General features: G+C 41.1%; 1 protein-coding gene across 2 annotated transcripts in view; it reads right to left on the minus strand.

Annotated features, from left to right (window-relative positions):
- Positions 1-18592, minus strand: part of ATP10A (ATPase phospholipid transporting 10A (putative)) — a 123535-nt gene that overhangs the window by 34953 nt on the left and 69990 nt on the right. For both annotated transcript variants that reach the window (XM_075427205.1, XM_075427212.1), the window contains 4 exons: positions 13843-13949; positions 13606-13737; positions 11097-11230; positions 9287-9539 (listed from right to left, as the gene is read on the minus strand). In XM_075427205.1, coding sequence (XP_075283320.1) covers positions 9287-9539; positions 11097-11230; positions 13606-13737; positions 13843-13949 — 626 coding nt within the window. The remainder of the gene's footprint in view (positions 1-9286; positions 9540-11096; positions 11231-13605; positions 13738-13842; positions 13950-18592) is intronic.

Consider the following 18592-nt stretch of genomic DNA (forward strand, 5'->3'; position numbering starts at 1 on the left):
TAAAACCACAGACCCCCTAAGCCAGAATAATTCAGCTGTCAGTGTGTGGGCCCTGATTTCACCATGGGATAATTCCATTTCGCCCCAAACCACTAAATAAAGCTGTTACTGAACTATCATAAAGTAAATCTAGATATGCAGTACTTATGGCACCATACCACCTTCTTGCCTTATTATTTTATGAGAACAAGCTTATTTCACTTTGCAGTGCACTCTAGTGTCTACATAAAGAGTCAGTTGAGCAGCTAGCATGCTGTACACTTGTACAAGCGTGCTAACATAATCTAACTTAATTTACTTTGCAAGAACTTCCCCATAAGGACAAGTCTTGAGATTAGAAAACACCAAGATTTCCCTTTCTCTCCCCTCTTGGCATCCCCAGGGACTTACAATGAATAACCTGAAGTCCTTCATTAAGAACTCTTTATTCCACTTAGAAATGGAGATCATTCCTACTTTCCTGGAGATTTTGCAGAGCAATTGTGAGTGTAGGTATATGCTTAGAAAAAAGTATTACCTGTCTCTAAATATGAGCTATTGTCTTCTACAGGATTTAAAATGGGGCACTCCTAATGTACTGAGTTCTACATCTGCTGGCACTGGTTCTCTCTTCAGTTAGCAATTAACATTTTTCAAATAGCAATAACAAATGTAAAGAGAAACTACAAACAAGCTACACAAAATGCCTGAAGCACCCAGTTCTGCTAAAGGTTTTGGTCTTTCTGGGGAAGGCCTAAATGGACTTTCTGAAAATGTCAAATTGTAAAGGTAGCAAATGAGAAGTCCCTTTGGAAGCAACACATGCATTTACAGAAAAGGTTTATTGATTTTTATGCCTTCTTTTTTTTAAAAAAATCCAATTCTCCAACATGGTTGGTATGTGCAGCCTGCGCTCTCTTGGCTACATAGAAAAGAGTAAGAAAGCTTCACTACAAAATAGCCTCCCAAACTAAGAAAGAGTTTTTTTAATATAATGTACTTCCCTATGAAAAGTAGTTGCTGGGCAATGTTCAGCAAGAAAAAAGAGAGATTAGAAAGAAACTCCTTCTTTCTCAGATTTAGTGATTAAGAACACTTTGCTAGGCAAGAGAAAATCACTGAGGTTTTCATTGTCTGCCTTCACCCTCATAAACTTATCTTATTCTTAGGTTGTCTAGAGTTTTTTTAACAGTCATTGGAAGGAAGGGGAAGGAATGCAAAGAATGAAAAATTCAGATTTTTCAGATTTGTGTGGTTGCATTCATGGAGATTGAACCCATGTTTTGTCAAAAGTTCCATACAATGGGTGGCTAAAACTAGAAAAACAGAGATCACACCCCACAAGCAAGAGTGCGATTAATTCAGCATTTGGAAACAACTAGGACAAACGTCAGGCTGAGAGCATTTGGTTATAGCTAAATCATATAACGACTTTCAGAAGCACAGTCAGCTTTTGGGCACCTGCTGTCTCTGGGATTAGCAGACAGACTTGGGGCATGGCCAATTCCAAGAATTTTTAGAAGCTGGCTACTCGCCTGAAGGGAAGAGCTTTGGTATGGCAATGTAATTTTACATATAGGGAAACAGTCCACTTTTACTTAGTGCTAGATTCTTTTGGGCTAGGAGGAAGTACTAATTAGAAGGATAATTTTTGGTGGCGTGTAGCACTTCTTCGCAGTATCACCCCACTGTGTAAGCAACACATAGCAAGGTGTTAGCTTTAAGAAATAACAGATAGATACAACTCCATCCATTTCTGGGATTTAACCAGAGTATAGTGCCAATGGGTATTCCATAAATGCCCAGGAGATTTATGAATGGGACAATCATACTTCCAGTTGGAGTGGTCCCTGACATACCCTGCTCCTGAGTTAATGCTCTACGAATCAAGAATAACCATTGAAGAAGGCAACAGCATAGACTTAAGAACGCAGGTCACACACACGTGAGGTAGGAATTCTCTTCATCTGTATTTAGAATTCGAAGCCATAGACAGGCATGTATCAGACAACAAACATCGATGTCTAAAACAGGTCTGATGAATTAGATCCTATAAATGCTTAATTTTCTCCATTAACTGTACAAGTCTCTAGATGACTATCTTCCATACAAGTATCTAAAATCAGGTAACAAGAGTCCCATCCCTATCAACATAGCCTCCATAGGGCCCCAACAGGCAGGGTGAATTCCCGTAGTTTGATCCCGATCAGTGCATAATCCATCACTGAAGTATGGATTGGTGGCCTCAGCAATGATGAATATTTGATAGAGCTTGCATCGTGGGACTGTTGCTGTATACACTCACACTTTCCCTCACAGCCTCCATAAGCGTTCCTAGACTCTTCTTTGGTACGAAGCTCTTGCATAGCAGTAACCATGAGTAATACTTTGTACTAACTCCAGTTGGCTAAGAGATGGTGTCCCACACTGATGCAATTTATTGGCCTCTCTTATTCATGTTTTTGTCACCTCTTGTCTAGACTAAAACAATGCAATACTCCCAGGCGTAGTGCCAGCAGCCTTACAAGAAACTTCAAACTAATACAGCATTCTGCAGGAAAATGTTTCCTCCAGCAAATTCATGAAAACTGCCTCTTGTTCCCTATATTACCTAAAAAAAAGTATTAAGTGTTGTTCAGGGTTTCAGTTTCTATTTTAGAAGCATTTCATTGCTTCAACCCTGCATAAGGTCCATATAAGCCTCTTTGATGAAAAGTATGATTAATGTGTCCACTCCTGATGCAAAACAGAACTCTTCCCCATAATCACAAAGCTCACCTTTCACATGGGGAATTTATATGGCTTTGTGGAACAAATTTCCAAAGGAAACAGGGGCACTGCCACCACTCAAGAAAAAGAAATGCTGCCTCAAATATGCCAAACCCAAGACAGCGTAGTGTATGCCTTTCAAATAGTCCCCAAGCCCAAACAAAACATGCACTGCACGCATAGGGAAAGGAAGAAGGGGAAAGACCAAGCTACACATCAGGAAAGTCACACGCACTGCTTAATGCACTAGTGGAAGGAACTCTGACATAATGATACAAATGCAGTATAACAATCCTTCTAGAACAGAAAAGAATGGGACAACTGCTCATAACTGTGAATGATTTTAGGGAGAAAAACTTCTAATGCAGCATAGAGAATACTCGTGAAGGCTATGCACAATCTGTTGACTGAGTAATTAATAGATATGCGACAGTCCTCGATTATGCAGAAAAAATGCTTCAACAGAAAAGTTCCAAAGTGAGGAAATTTCAGACCTCAATCTGCCACTGTAGGCATGTTTCCCCCTTTCTATACATGTATTCTGGAGCTCAGGCTCCAGAATACAGGGCCTCTAAATGACTTCAGAGGAAAATTTGCCAGAACCTCTTAGCATGGGAAAAAAGTGTGTTACATCTTAGCCTTGTTCTTGGATATGGCTGAATGGAGATGATCTGACTGAAATTTCTCCCCCAGAATTCATGCCCGAGGTGAACATCTGGCATGGAAAACTTGAACCAAACAGGTAAAACTTTGTAAAACCATCCATAACTGAAAACAGGATTTTATCATGAGATGGGTCTAGCAATTAGAATAACTGGCACTGCCACTCATTTACAGTAGAGTAACAAATTTAGGCCAGAGAGCTGAGACCACGTATATTTCCATCTTGAGCTACCTGCTTTTACAGTAGAAAATGACTTGTTATCTTCAGCTTTTGAATCTTGACCTGTGTAGAACAATTTAAAATTCATTTCTTCATCTAAAGTGCTACTCAAGAGTTTGATTCCAAGTATGCTTGGAAAATTACTCAGATAAGTGAAAACAGACACAGATCATCTTTGAAACGGGTAAGAAAAGGCAGATGGATGTTACTTGGTTTTCTTGCATATGGCAGCCTCAGATCACTTGCCAAGTGACAGACTTTAGAATTCTCTAATTTGTTGTATCTTCAGTAAAACCTAAGGTGCAGAGCTGGATGGCATCAGCTACATGCCCCAAAACCTCAGAGGGGAGTTCAGATACTCTGGTATAAGACATAGAAAAGCTGCTGACAAAATCATTTGCAAGTAAGCAAAGAGCAACGAAATGTTGATGCACTCCCTCAGACCAGAAAGAGCTCTGACAGACATCTTACCATATCTAAAGCAAGACGGTTTCAGCAGCAGAAAAAAGATGGTTAGAAAATCAAATCAGAGAACAGAGCTAACAAAAGACTTGAATGAAGCGTAGTTTTTATTGTGTTATTAATCCTGATTATAGGGAACAAAATCAATAGAAATTATCACAATTTCTACATAGAATGGCAGAAAAAGACCTATTTTCAGTAGAGGAGGGGAAAAATTCTTAAAATACTGTGTATACAATATTGTGCATAAATCCTGTGTTGATTCAAAAACTGTATTTATGTCAACAATTTTACAGTGACTGAAGTTACAAGAAAGCCCAAGCATAGCCGTAAGTGAAAGGAATTACTGAAAAAAAAGAATAAATTCATTTTATGTATTTATTTGACACATTTGTTTGTAGTGAATTTCACTCTGCTTTCATTAACATTTATATTGTAATCTGAAATCATAAGAGGAAAGCATGCACAAACTTAGATTTCTATTAAATATATTACGTTCGAAGGAAAAAGATCTGAAACTCAATTCTCAAATTTAGGAGCCTGAGTTCAGCCTACATATTAGCTGATGATATTAAACTCATAAAAATACCCTTTCTGCACTGTTTTAGTTGGCAGTACCACCATCATTCCTGCAAATAACAGAGTACACTCTGAAATTAGTATAAGCAAGCAAATGATCAATGGCAAGGAAGAAGAAGAAAAAAAAAGAATATTCAGAGTGTTGCAAGCAGAACTAGGAGTCTAGAAACACGCTCTTAAATCTAATTCTTCTCTCTTTCTTACCTACATGACAGAGGTAGGAAGTCACAGCTTCTCCCTGTTTAAAGTCCTTCTTTCTGTAACACTGGGATAATAGTACTAAACAAACACCTAGTTTCTTGAAGAGGAGTGGCTTCAATGTAAGGTCTCAGTACTACTTTAAAGCATGAGAAAAAGCACAACCCTTGCATAATCGAAAACTTCAAAGTATCTTTTACCAGTTTGGAACCTTATGAACTTTCTACAGCGTGTTTTAGATTTTCCAGTCCATTTTGATTACTTCTCTTCCTCTGTATCTTACTTGTAAGTCAAACTTCTGTAACAGTCTTCAAGAAAACTTTCTAATCAGAGATCTTTAGACATTCTGTAGATTAAGAAACTTATTTTTTGCAAACAGGAACGCAATACTGTAGCTAGCAACATTTTCCTGCATACAGATATGATTTGAAGAGTTGAGGTCTGTCACATCTAAAATGATAACAATAAAATGCTAGAGGAAAATAGCTTAACACAAATTACAAACAAATCAAAAAACAGGAAATCACTTCATAATTCTAAAAGGGTGGTGAGATGAAACAGGGATGACAACCCTCACATTCCCTTGTGACAAAGAGTGAGTTTAGTGTGTCAGGAACCTGACACCTGGGGATATTCTCTCAACAGTGTTCATGCAGCAGTGAAGATAGCTCAACGCAGACACCTGTCCCACAGGAGCACTGAAAAGACTGACAAAGGTAACACAAAATATGCCATTAGATCAGATTATGTTTCTTGTCAATATGAAAACCAGCAGCTTTGTTTACATTTACATCTCAGCACAAAAGGATAATCTCACTCCAGGTATTCAATCACACACTAATATGGCTGTATGCTTAGAATTGGTACTTTACACAGTCTACTTCAAACACAAAAAACAATTGTGATACCAGGGGTGATATTCAATTTGCTTAAATTAGCCATGTGCTCATGTGCTCCACTAGATCAGCAGCTAAAGCCAGAAGCTTCAACTGTCTTGAAAATATACTGTAGATGATGTTACAAAACACTTTGATAAGATTGGCATTGCTAGTTGAATCACAGAATAGAATCACAGAATCACAGAATAGTAGGGGTTGGAAGGGACCTCTGTGGGTCATCTAGTCCAACCCCCCTGCCGAAGCAGGGTCACCTACAGTAGGCTGCACAGGATCTTCTCCAGGCGGGTCTTGAATATCTCCAGAGAAGGAGACTCCACAACCTCCCTGGGCAGCCTGTTCCAGTGCTCCGTCACCCTCAGAGGGAAGAAGTTCTTCCTCATGTTCAGACGGAACTTCCTGTGCCTCAGTTTGTGCCCATTGCCCCTTGTCCTGTCACTGGGCACCACTGAAAAGAGCTTGGCCCCATCCTCCTGACACCCACCCTTCAGATATTTGTAGGCATTTATAAGGTCCCCTCGCAGCCTTCTCTTCTTCAGGCTGAACAAGCCCAGTTCCCTCAACCTCTCCTCGTAGTGGAGATGCTCCAGTCCCCTCACCATCCTTGTAGCCCTCCGCTGGACTCTCTCCAGTAGCTCTTCATCCTTCTTGAACTGGGGAGCCCAGAACTGGACACAGTACTCCAGATGAGGCCTCACCAGTGCAGTGTAGAGGGGAAGGAGAACCTCCCTTGTCCTGCTGGCCACACTCTTCTTGATGCACCCCAGGATCCCATTGGCTTTCTTGGCAGCCAGGGCACACTGCTGGCTCATGGTTAACCTGTCGTCCACCAGGACACCCAGGTCCCTCTCCGCAGAGCTGCTCTCCAGCAGGTCCACCCCAAGCCTGTACTGGTGCATGAGGTTGTTCCTCCCCAGGTGCAGGACCCTGCACTTGCCCTTGTTGAACCTCATTAGGTTCCTCTCTGCCCAGCTTTCCAGCCTATCCAGGTCACGCTGAATGGCAGCACAGCCTTCTGGTGTATCTACCACACCTCCCAGTTTGGTGTCGTCAGCAAACTTGCTGAGGGTACATTCTAACTCTTCATCCAGGTCGTTGATGAAGAAGTTAAACAAGACTGGGCCCAGTACTGACCCCTGAGGGACACCACTTGTCACCAGCCTCCAACTAGACTCAGCGCCGCTGATGACAACCCTCTGAGTTCTGCCATTCAGCCAGTTCTCTATCCACTTCACCGACCACTCATCCAGCCCACACTTCCTGAGCTTCCCTAGGAGGATATCATGGGAGACTGTGTCGAAAGCCTTGCTGAAGTCAAGGTAGATAACATCCACGGCTCTCCCTTCGTCTACCCAGCCAGTCATGTCATCGTAGAAAGCTATCAGATTGGTCAGGCATGATTTCCCCTTGGTGAATCCATGCTGACTACTCCTGATAACCTTCTTTTCTTCCACTTGCTTGATGATGGCCTCCAGGATAAGCTGCTCCATCACCTTTCCCGGGATGGAGGTGAGGCTGACCGGCCTGTAGTTCCCTGGGTCCTCCTTCTTGCCCTTTTTGAAGATTGGAGTGACATTGGCCTTTCTCCAGTCCTCGGGCACCTCTCCTGTCCTCCAGGACCTCTTAAAGATGATGGAGAGTGGCTCAGCAATGACATCCGCCAGCTCCCTCAGCACTCGTGGGTGCATTCCATCGGGGCCCATGGATTTGTGGGCATCCAGATCACTTAAGCGATCCCTCACACAGTCCTCCTCGACCAAGGGAAAGTCGTCCTCTTTGTAGGCTTCTTCTCTTACCTCCGGGGCCCGGGATTCCTGAGGGCCAGTCTTAGCACTGAAGACTGAAGCAAAGAAGGCATTCAGTAGCTCTGCCTTCTCCGCATCCTCCGTCACCAGGACACCCGCCTCATTCAGCAGCGGCCCCACGTTGTCCCTAGCCTTCCTTTTGCTGCTGATGTAGTTGAAGAAGCCCTTCTTGTTGTTTTTGACATCCCTTGCCAGCTTCAATTCCAGGTGAGCCTTGGCCTTCCTCGTCGCATCCCTGCATGCTCTCACTACGTTTCTGTACTCTTCCCAAGTGGCCTGTCCCTCTTTCCACATTCCATGCACCTTTCTCTTCTGCCTGATCTCTGCTAGAAGCTCCTTGTTTAACCATGCAGGTCTCCTGCCTCCTTTGCTAGATTTCTTTCTCAGGGGGATGCATTGCTCCTGTGCATGGAGGAAGTGTTGTTTAAAAAGCGACCAGCACTCATGGACCCCCCTGCCTTCGAGAGCCCTGGCCCACGGGATTCCTCCCAGTAGCTCCTTGAAGAGGGCAAAGTCAGCCCTCCTGAGGTCCAGGGTTTTGATCCTGCTTATCGCCCAGATTCCTCCACGCAGGATCCTGAACTCGACCATTTCATGGTCACTGTAGCCGAGTCTACCTCCGACCTTCATGTCCTCCACCAGTCCCTCCTTGTTTGTTAACACGAGGTCCAGCAGCGCGCCTTTCCTTGTTGGTTCCTCCACCACTTGCATCAGAAAGTTATCATCGATGCTCTGTAGGAACCTCCTGGATTGCGCCTGCCTAGCTGTATGGTCTTCCCAGCTGATGTCAGGGTGGTTGAAGTCCCCCATGAGAACCAGGGCCTGTGACTGTGAGGCTGCTTGCAGCTGCCTGTAGAAGGCCTCATCAACCTCCTCCTCCTGGTCAGGTGGCCTGTAGTATACACCCACCGTAATGTCACCCGTGTGAGCCTGTCCCTTAATTCTAACCCACAAGCTTTCAACTTGTTCCTCATTTGCCCCCAGGCCAAGCTCAATGCATTCTATTTGCTCCCTCACATACAGAGCAACTCCCCCACCTCTCCTTGTTGGTCTGTCTTTCCTAAAGAGTCTGTAGCCATCTATGACAGCATGCCAGTCATGCGAGTTGTCCCACCACGTTTCTGTGATGGCGACCAAGTCGTAGCCGTCCTGCTGTATAATGGCTTCCAGCTCCTCCTGTTTATTGCCCATAATACGTGCATTGGTGTAAACACACTTGAGCTGGGCTGTCAATCTCACCCCTGGCCTTGGCACTCCAAGCCTAGGCTCATCCCTAGTGAGCTGGGCAATATCCCCTTCCCCCTTCGAACCTAGTTTAAAGCCCTCTCAATGAGCCCCGCCAGCTCGTGGCCAAGAATTCTTTTCCCCCTTTGTGATAGCTGAGCTCCACTTGCTGCCAGCAGGCCCAGTGCTGTGTATACCTCCCCATGATCAAAGAAGCCAAAATTTGACCAATGGCACCAGTCTCTGAGCCACCTGTTAACCAGGTGAGTTTTCCTGCCCCTTTCAGTGCTGTCCCCTGCCACTGATGGGATGGAGGAAAAACACTGACATTAAATTATACTAATCTGAAAACAGCTATTATGGAGCTTGATGAGTTGATACATGCCATTTCTTTTGTTATTCTGTTTGATTTAAGATTACAGTAACTTTTATATCTACTTCAGATAGCCCAAAGTACAACTGTTAGATAGAAAACAAGATCATGTGCTCACCGTTATCATCATGGGAATACTCTGTTCCAGAAACAGTGCACCTTCGGAAAACCATCTTGTTTTCAGTAAGTGTCCCAGTCTTGTCTGAGAAGATAAACTGCACCTGACCTAAGTCTTCTGTGATATTTAAAGCTCGGCACTGCAGCTGAGAGTCAGTTTCTTCATCATATAAATCTTTATCTTGATGAATAAAGTATACTTGGCAGATTTTAACGATCTCAATGGATACATACAAAGAAATTGGAATCATAACCTAGAATACACACAAAAAAAGAATTAGGAGAAAACAGAATCAAGGATACAATGATTTAATAAAATCTAGTTAACTTGGTACTAGACATAAAGAGGCTATGTACTTTAAGCATGTACTGTGAAGTTATTAGCATGTGTGAAAAGAGTTTATTTACTGTATTAGATGAGGAAAACCCATGATGAATTGCAAAGCTGAAGCGCATTATTGTGTCTAGAAGGGTGATTATCAAAACTTGGATAGAAGCAACGTTTTTTGGGCTGATAAGGTGAGCTTGAAACTAGCTGGGAAAGAAAAAGAAAATAACCCAACCCAAACAGACAGTACAGTCAGAATCCTGTAAATGTGAAAGAATGGGATAAATTTATTCTGCATAAATAATAGGCTGTTTGCAAATTCACTTTGCAGGAATACGAGAAACAAAATGAGAAGAGTAAACCTCTCCACAGAAGCAAACTTTTTGGCCTTGGCTTTTGCAGTGCAGATTACTTGAACAAAGAACTCATTTTTTAATTGCTGAAGAAAGAGATATGAGAAGTTTCTCCAGAAAAGATTTTCAACTGTTTCTTGAGGATTGTTACAACTCATTAAGTAACTAATTTGTACATGAGTTTTTCCCTGCAGATGTTTTTTAGGACAGAAATTCCTGACTGCATACATTGTTTAGCTTGATGAATCACATATGAGGGATAAATTATAGCAAATATATATGTGGCAAATGTGGTTATTTAAACAAAAACTAAAGCTAAAAATCGGTGAATTTTTTTAACCAATATCACAATCCAATACCTTAGAGTAAACAGTAATTTAACTCACCCTTTTTCATTCCTTTTTATAAAGGAGTTGTTGCCTCCAGTAACATAACCTCTCTAACCATACTTTCACACGTCCCAGTGACATGAGTCTCTGTTACTTCTGTTAACTTACCGCTGCCGTTGTCATTCAATACATTTCTCTTCATGACCAAACAACTTTTAACAGAATTTGTTATCTAGCTGAGATATGGAGTTAAGAGCAGTATCTTTGGAAAGTGGTTAAAAAACTGTACAACTTCTGTTCATAACAGGACACTGTACCCAAAGTGGCACCCACCATCCTTGAGGTGGTGTTCCACAGTGGGTGGATATGAAGCATAAAGCTTGTTTTCTCCCAATTTGCTTCCTCTCTTTTTTTTTCCCACTGCATCCTATCATTTCCTACTTTTGTAAAAGAGAATAAAATACCTGAGTCTTTTGAGGAAGGCTTCTCCAATGCCAAGGGAGCTCTGACAGCTTACTGTGTGCATCTGTTTGTTTATTTTTCAGAGAAATTATGATCTTTTTACCACTGGGCAGACCACTTTTTTATTTAATTTAGCTTTCTGATTATATATTATCATATTCCCTACAGTTCACATTTTAATTTTGATTTAATTTTAAAGTGATTAAATGTACATGGTTTTAGTGCTTGATTAATTTGTTACATGCCTTAGAGTTAGAAGGAGTACTATACATACAAAACATTTATACCTTTATTACAGCAAACTATGAACAGAGGTAACAGCACTTACAATTTGATTACCTGGAAAACTATGATCACTGTCAGAAATAAATATACTGAAGCTAAAACAGGAGACAAATATTTGCCATCAGGCCCTGGAACATCAAAAATTGGTTTCTTCTTCTCACCATATTGCCAAACCCATAGGCCATGACCTGCAGAAGAGTTGAAAGAGAGACAAATGCAAATTACCTCCAAGAAAAAGTGCTTATGGTATGAATTTTTTCTTAGAGTTGAGTTATGCGGGGACGTGATATTTGTTTTCAACTATTCTGTATGATTTTTGAAGAAGGCCCCCCCAAAATGTTTTTTTCTCCCTTGGGATTTTGGGTTTGACAAAGGGGTTTGTCATGCATGCTAGAGTCATTTCACGCAACTTTATCCAAATAAAGTGAGCTGGCTAGTCTAAATGAGTAGTTTAGGCTCTTTCTGTAGTCAGCAGAGAAAACCAGACCTTCAGAAAATTATTCATTTCAGTGATATTCTATGTGTTCAAATGAAAGAACTCAGTTGACTGCACTAGGTATGTCCCCAGCCAGCTATCACTAAACTAGTTTCAGCTGGATAAAGTCAGAAGAGACTTCAACCTTACTGTGCAAATCTTATCCACCGTGTCTATAGGACTAATGAAATAACAGCATCAGCAGAGTCAAGAGCGTGGAAGCTGAGGAACTAAGAACAGAAGAAATTTTAACCTTTTCTCAAAACCTTTTTTTTATTGATTGTGTCGATAACTAAATAAAGATAAGATTATTATAATTATTTTGGGAAAATTACATTCTTGTCAAAGAGACAGTCAGTTACCTTTTTAAGTACAGCACTAGGATTTCCAGTCCTAAATGACCTAAAATGGTATGCCTGATGTTTTTAAGGTTAAAAACAAGGAAGAATTCCCCCATGATAAGATGCATTCAAACTATCTTCTCTATATGCCAGAAAAAAAGGACAAAGGACTACTTGAAAAGTGATCTTTTGTAAGCCACATCTGACAAGGTCCCTAACATCTTGGTACATAAAACCAGCACTGAACTCTTCGAAAAATAAAAACAATATTTGAGCCAAGAGAGCAAATTATTTTGTCCTTGCCCTACCAATATGAGCGTATCACCACACTGATGTTTTTATTGATGTCTATATTTTTACTCTTGAGAGCAAAAATTGGAAGCCCCACACTGAAATGACCTACACCAAGACTTGCTTTATAAATATCCTGACTCAGATTGTCAAAAGAATTAGTTAAGTGTCATACCGCCACTCTTCCATTTTGACACAAGGTACAAAAATTGCCTGACTCTTACAGAACACAGCTTTGCATGTCTTGAATCACCATGCCCCACTGGTTTCCAAGGGCTCAAGCAAATGTCTTTCCAGCTGTGTTTCGCTGTCACCACCTCCAGCAGTTTGCTGGTGGCTTCCAGCCTCGCAGCAGAAGAGACAGACGGGAAGGCGCATGCGTCACCAACCCTGTGCCACCTCTCCTGCTCACATTCACTCATCGGAGGAGTTCCAGCTGAAGGGCAGCCTCTGCGGCACACAGCCCGCTGCCGCTGCTCTGAGCCAACACCTTGGACGCAGGGGCAGCGGGGACAGCTGCAGGGCAGTGGCTCCCTGCACTAAGCCTACCACGGCGCTTCAGCTCCGAGGACTGGGATTCCCAACACTGAGACACTACAGAAGAGTGTCATGAAGTCAGTGGAAACAAATATGATGGCTGATTCACAGCTGGAAACACTCACCTTTATGCAACATCTAACAATACCTGGAAAAAGGCACACAGAGACGTATTAAAGTGGCATAAGATCGTTATTAAACCACACCATGGTTGTCAGGAAACGTTCTGGTGTTTATGTCGTATGACTCACACACAAACACTACAGAACACACAAACGTGAGGGATATGGAATTCATATGCCGTATATAAAGAATCATTTTGGGTGCCAAATGTGAAACTCGATTCTTTCTCACAAATCAATAGCAAAATGGCCTGAAGAGTATTAACCTGAACCTCAGCATTTCCTTAAACGCTCCATGAAGTCTAGAGAGTCTTCTAATGGGATTTATGGAGATTTAGACTTCTATTTATTTCTTCTGTGTTAAAATTGCAGACTTATGTACACTGTGCCCTTTATTTAATAAATAGTACTGGAGAATAGCACTGTGCTAATTACATTTATTCTCTGCTCATAAATTATGCTGTTGACTGATTAATGGCATGTTACACTCTACCACCTGTAATTTTGAAGTGACTACATATAAAGCAGCTTCTTTAGGACTTGACATTTTTGGATGCTGTCAAGCCTAGTAGAACCTAAGCCTTCAGATCTCTGGTACTAATAGCATATATTTGATTGATACTAAGAGGCTATCAAGACACTTTGACTTCCAAGAAGAAAACACAACAAAAATTAGACAGTATGGAGGCAGCTTTATGGATTTCATGTTTTGGCAGATACATAATTTTTGACACAGCTAAGAGCATGAATGCCAAGAGAGTCTGATACTGAATTTTGTACTTTCAAAGAACACTCACCGATGGCAGAAAACAGACACATGATTAGAAGTATGAGGACACACCAAAGCACATCAGCATTCATCTGTCTTTCAAGCTTACTGCGTTTGTAACGGGGTCCATTATTGTTTAACAAAGCTTTGGTCTCATGCCCTGTAGAAGCAATTACATCAAACAATGTCATATGGATTTTCGTTATTATTTTAAGGAAACTACAAAAAGGCAGCATGCCTCGTCAGACATTAAAAAAGCTTTTACCTGCATAGATTACGATTCCTGAAACCTCTTCTGTATTTCTAATGGTACATCCACGTAACAAAAGATTTTCTTTGAACAGTCCATCCTTTTTTCCACTTTTATGTACACTGCAGAAAATTTAAAAACAGAACAGAGCACAGCATGTCAAAACATTAAGCTCGTTAAATCATACTTCTCTGTAATGTAACATGCCCAGGAAAAGTCTTCAAAGTTAAAGAAGTTTTGTCAACCTGATGGTGAAATATTTCCTTAGATCCTCCTCCTGGGAGCATTCTCTGTCAGACTTTGAAAACTGAGAATACCTACCCAAGAATCCCAGACACGCAGCAGCCCATCTGGAGCAGTACCAGTTGCTGTTGGATATGCAAATGTACTGGACAAATGCTCACTAGAGACGTGCAGGCAAATCTACAGCATGTGCGCAGCCTGCCTAATGCTTTGAAAACGCATTGGACTTTCTGTGCATGTGCCAATTGACTGTGCAATCACAGTTCATCCAGTCCGCCTAAGAGCAGCTGTGTAGTGCATACGATTAACCCACTATTTACATGTTCCTACAAAAGAAATCCTAGAAAGAAATACATTGAAATTGGGAAAGGACTTTGCTTCAGAAGCAGTGGCACTAAGGAAGATTTGCCAGGGATAATATGCATCAGTGTAGTGAAAAAGAAAGGAAAAAAATTCCATGTGTTCATCAGTGAGAACAAGAGAAATTCCCTTGAGAAATGTCTCACTGACTCCCTAAGAAAGACGAAATGGCCTGTGCCCTGATGATTCTTGTTGACTAGCACCAAAACACATGACAAAAATGGAACAAAGCAACATTTGCACTACAACTTATTGTCTGCTATGTATGGACTGACTCAAATTTCAGCTGACAGAAATACAGAAAATAGCCTTATGAAAATTAACAGTCATCAGGGAAATGCTAAACAATAATAACAGCAACTAAAAAATAGCATTAGAATGTTTTATTAGGTAAAAAAGACAAACCAAATAATCATTTCAGAATGTTTCTAAATGAATAAAATTTAATCAACTGCAGTATCCCAATGCCTCAGAGAAGATTAAAGCAAAGTCTGAAATGTTTAAATGTTCTGCCTTCACTTTCAGAGCATCAAAACCATCATACTTCTGAAGTCTAAAAAATGGACTGCAATTACAAAAAAACAGTAAAAGCTGGGAGTTCAAGAGAAATCTTGGAAAAGCACATATGCTATACTAGAATTAACACTGTGCTGTTGCAACGTCAAATTTTATGGCTACCTGGATTTGAGCATTTAAAACCCTGAGTCCCCTGAAATCTGTAAACTGACTTAAACCTGTGCCTTTTATAAAAAGGTGGAGTTCTTTTTAGCTACTTCCTATTTTCTAAGTCTTCACACCTAGGTTTTATCTTCATGATTTTCTCCCATTGTTAGAATCTTATCTGTGTCTAAATGAAGACCAAAATTCTAACTTTAGCACATGCTTCTAGGATCTCGGGCCAGAATAACTATATCAAAAATCCTGAGATCTGCAAGAAGAAAAGGTTCACATTAGTGAATCCTTTGTACTCTCCCCCAGTCTAGTAGGACTACTTGTAGATTATGCTGTTATGCTGGTTATGCTATGTAGCCTGTAGTCAACGCTCTTAGTGAGCAGGATATACCCATAAATAGTATACATATACGCATTCATACATATGTATATATCTACAGACACATACACACAGTCCTTTTTAGTTCAGTATAATACCTTATACCTGCTCCATGCGCAAAAATATAAATTAAAAGCATCAGTGTTTCAACAGGTATGCTTAGCTTTTCACTGTAGAGATGCAGAAAAAGTGGTGGCTTTGACAGCTGAGGTAGCTGCAGCAAGTGATAACATCTGAGACCAGAAACAAATGGAGAAAGAAAGAAGTAGATAACATCAAGTTCACAATTCTGATACAAAAATGCAGGTTTTTTTTTTCCATCAGAAGGGAACTTCCCCTGCTCAGCCCATCCTCCCTGCTGATCTCAGATACAGGAACAGAGGTTTTGCTTCTGTCCTCTTCAGCAAACCTCCTTAACCCATAGCCTCACCTTTTGCCAAAGGACTTTCAACAACTGGGGCTGCCCAATAGCCCTCTTGCAGTATGCCAACAGGTGTAAGCACTGACTGCCAGCTAGAGAATTACCTAAATTTTGCTGGGCTTAAACTATGGGAAATAATTTCTTAATGATTGCATACTGTAGAAATTACACTACTACCATGATTCTGCCATTCCTCTGCTGTTTAAGGCTGAATTCTACATTAGCCTTTCTCGTCTACCATGAGGATGTTAGTCTGAATTTCCAATAAAGTCTCCACATGATAGTTATGATTCCTGTTAATAAATGGGACTCTTTTAAAGATAAACCTGCTTACAAAGTAATTGCTCTGGCTCATGATTTTATAGCCTTCATCAATTTTTACACTTCACAGTAACCGTTGACTGTGACAGGCACATTGCACATGGCAACCTTTATATATGTGTGCATTTGTTCTATACATTTATGTGTTTGTTCTTACTGTCTTGGCTATACAAATGCTCCAAATCAACGGTGCAACACCTGAAGTTAACCTGCACGTGCCAAGACCTCTATCTTCTGGCCTCAACCACAGGCTGAGCCTTCTCACCACAACTCATCCTTACAGGTGTCTGATACTGCTTTTTACTTTTCCATATTCAAATGATGCCAATCAAGTCAGCTGTTGCTCACCAGACCTTCAGAAAACATGCACGAAATAAAAATCTGCGAGACAGAAGCTGGCAGGAGATGGACGAAACTCACTGTCTGCACTCGCTCCCAGTGACTCACTAACAGAACATACATAGCAGGCAATTGGGCACTGATGATAAAAGGAAGAGAAGATTACAGACATAAAGGTCTGGATTAAAAAAATAGTGCAAAGTAGAGTTAGATACAACTGCTCACTTTGGTAACAAACCTGCCAAGGCTATAACTTCACGTCCTGGTGAGAAATGGCTTAGATCCCAGTTCGAGCCCTATGGAGTTATAAACCTTAAGCTTGTTACACAGGCTGAACAGTCTGTTTTTCCCTTTTCTGGATTCTGGCCAGTGTAACTTTGGAGGGAAAGAAGGAAACTTTTCTCTGTCGGTATTTCAAACAGTGGCCAGCTGAAGCCGCTCAGATGCCTGGAACGCGCAGGCTAGCCCTCAAGGAAACGCACTGGCGAGTGCAGGTGCAATGCTCTTTTTCTCTGCAATTTCTCGCATGGATGACACCGCAAATATGCAGTATCTAAACATCTGAAATATACATGCACCATGAATTAGGAGAAATGGGCAGACCCGATGCAGTTAGCTACTACTTTGCTACAGTACTCTGAAAGCATTTGTGTACAAATAAGCCTCCTGGTTTAATACAATGCAAAAATAAGTCCAATGGTAGCTCACTTCAGCCTTCCATTATATTCACCTTGTTATGTGTTTACCAGCATTAAATAAGAAGGTGATGGATCAAGACTGTATTCAAAACGGAGCATTTTCCTTCGCTCCCTGGTTTCTCATGTCTTACAAAGCAAATGGCACAGCTGGCATTACTTTCCAAGGCCTGACACTCCCAAAGGAAATATCCAACAATCTTAAACATAATCTCAGTGCACATCATCAGTCAAAATATTCCTGACTCTCAACTCTGATGAAACACAGCCTAGTTTTTTTTTTCCAGAAGAGGTTGTCTCACAGAGACATCACTGTATGGATTTTTACACTTTTTTTTTTCTTAAAAAAATGTAGTATTTTTTATATTAATTTGGTTTTGTTATCTTATTACAAGCTTTGAAATAGAAATACACACACATATTCCTATTATTATTATTACAATTCCTTGCTATACTTATTTTGGCATGATCAGATAAAGTTTTCCGTTCTTGTCTAATAATAAAATTTTCACTTTCAAAGAAAAGCTGAAAAGCCAGAATGCTGACTACTACTTCTCTTTTTCCCTTGCCCATATACACACAAAAAGCTAGAAACAAGATTTTAAAGACAATTTTGTTATTTTTTGAACCTGGCATGAGATTTTTGAATGTTTGTCATGCATACTGTACATAATCTGGCTAGACCCGCACAGGCATAGGGTATGTTAGATTTTTTTCTATTCTTCCTACACAAGATTTCTTATAGGGGAAATAAAAACTAAGAAATATACTTGGGATATCTGAGGGTGCAGAAACAGAAACTGCAAAACAGTATTAAACCAAGCACCTGAGTTGAACCAGTAGTCTGCCTGTCCATCTGCACACTTAAGAGTGTGTTCAATGCAGACCGTAGCAATATAACTGAAGAAGTCATATGTAGTAATGTGCACACTACACTTTTGTAGATACAGGATAGGACCAGGCCCATCTCAATGCATTTTGCAGTATTTTTCTGATTTTTTATTATTATTTTGGGCAGAGAGGAACCTGATGAGGTTGAACAAAGGCAAATGCAGGGTCCTGCACCTGGGGAGGAATAACCCCATGCACCAGTATAGGCTTGGGGCGGACCTGCTGCAGAGCAGCTCTACGGAGAGGGACCTGGGTGTCCTGGTGGATGACAGGTTGACCATGAGCCAGCAGTGTGCCCTGGCTGCCAAGAAAGCCAATGGGATCCTGGGATGCATCAAGAAGAGCGTGGCCAGCAGGTCGAGGGAGGTTCTGCTTCCCCTCTACACTGCCCTAGGGAGGCCCCATCTGGAGTACTCTGTCCATTTCTGGGCTCCCCAGTTCAAG

The sequence above is a fragment of the Opisthocomus hoazin genome, chromosome 1 (assembly GCF_030867145.1).
Source record: "Opisthocomus hoazin isolate bOpiHoa1 chromosome 1, bOpiHoa1.hap1, whole genome shotgun sequence".
Taxonomy (NCBI): domain Eukaryota; kingdom Metazoa; phylum Chordata; class Aves; order Opisthocomiformes; family Opisthocomidae; genus Opisthocomus; species Opisthocomus hoazin.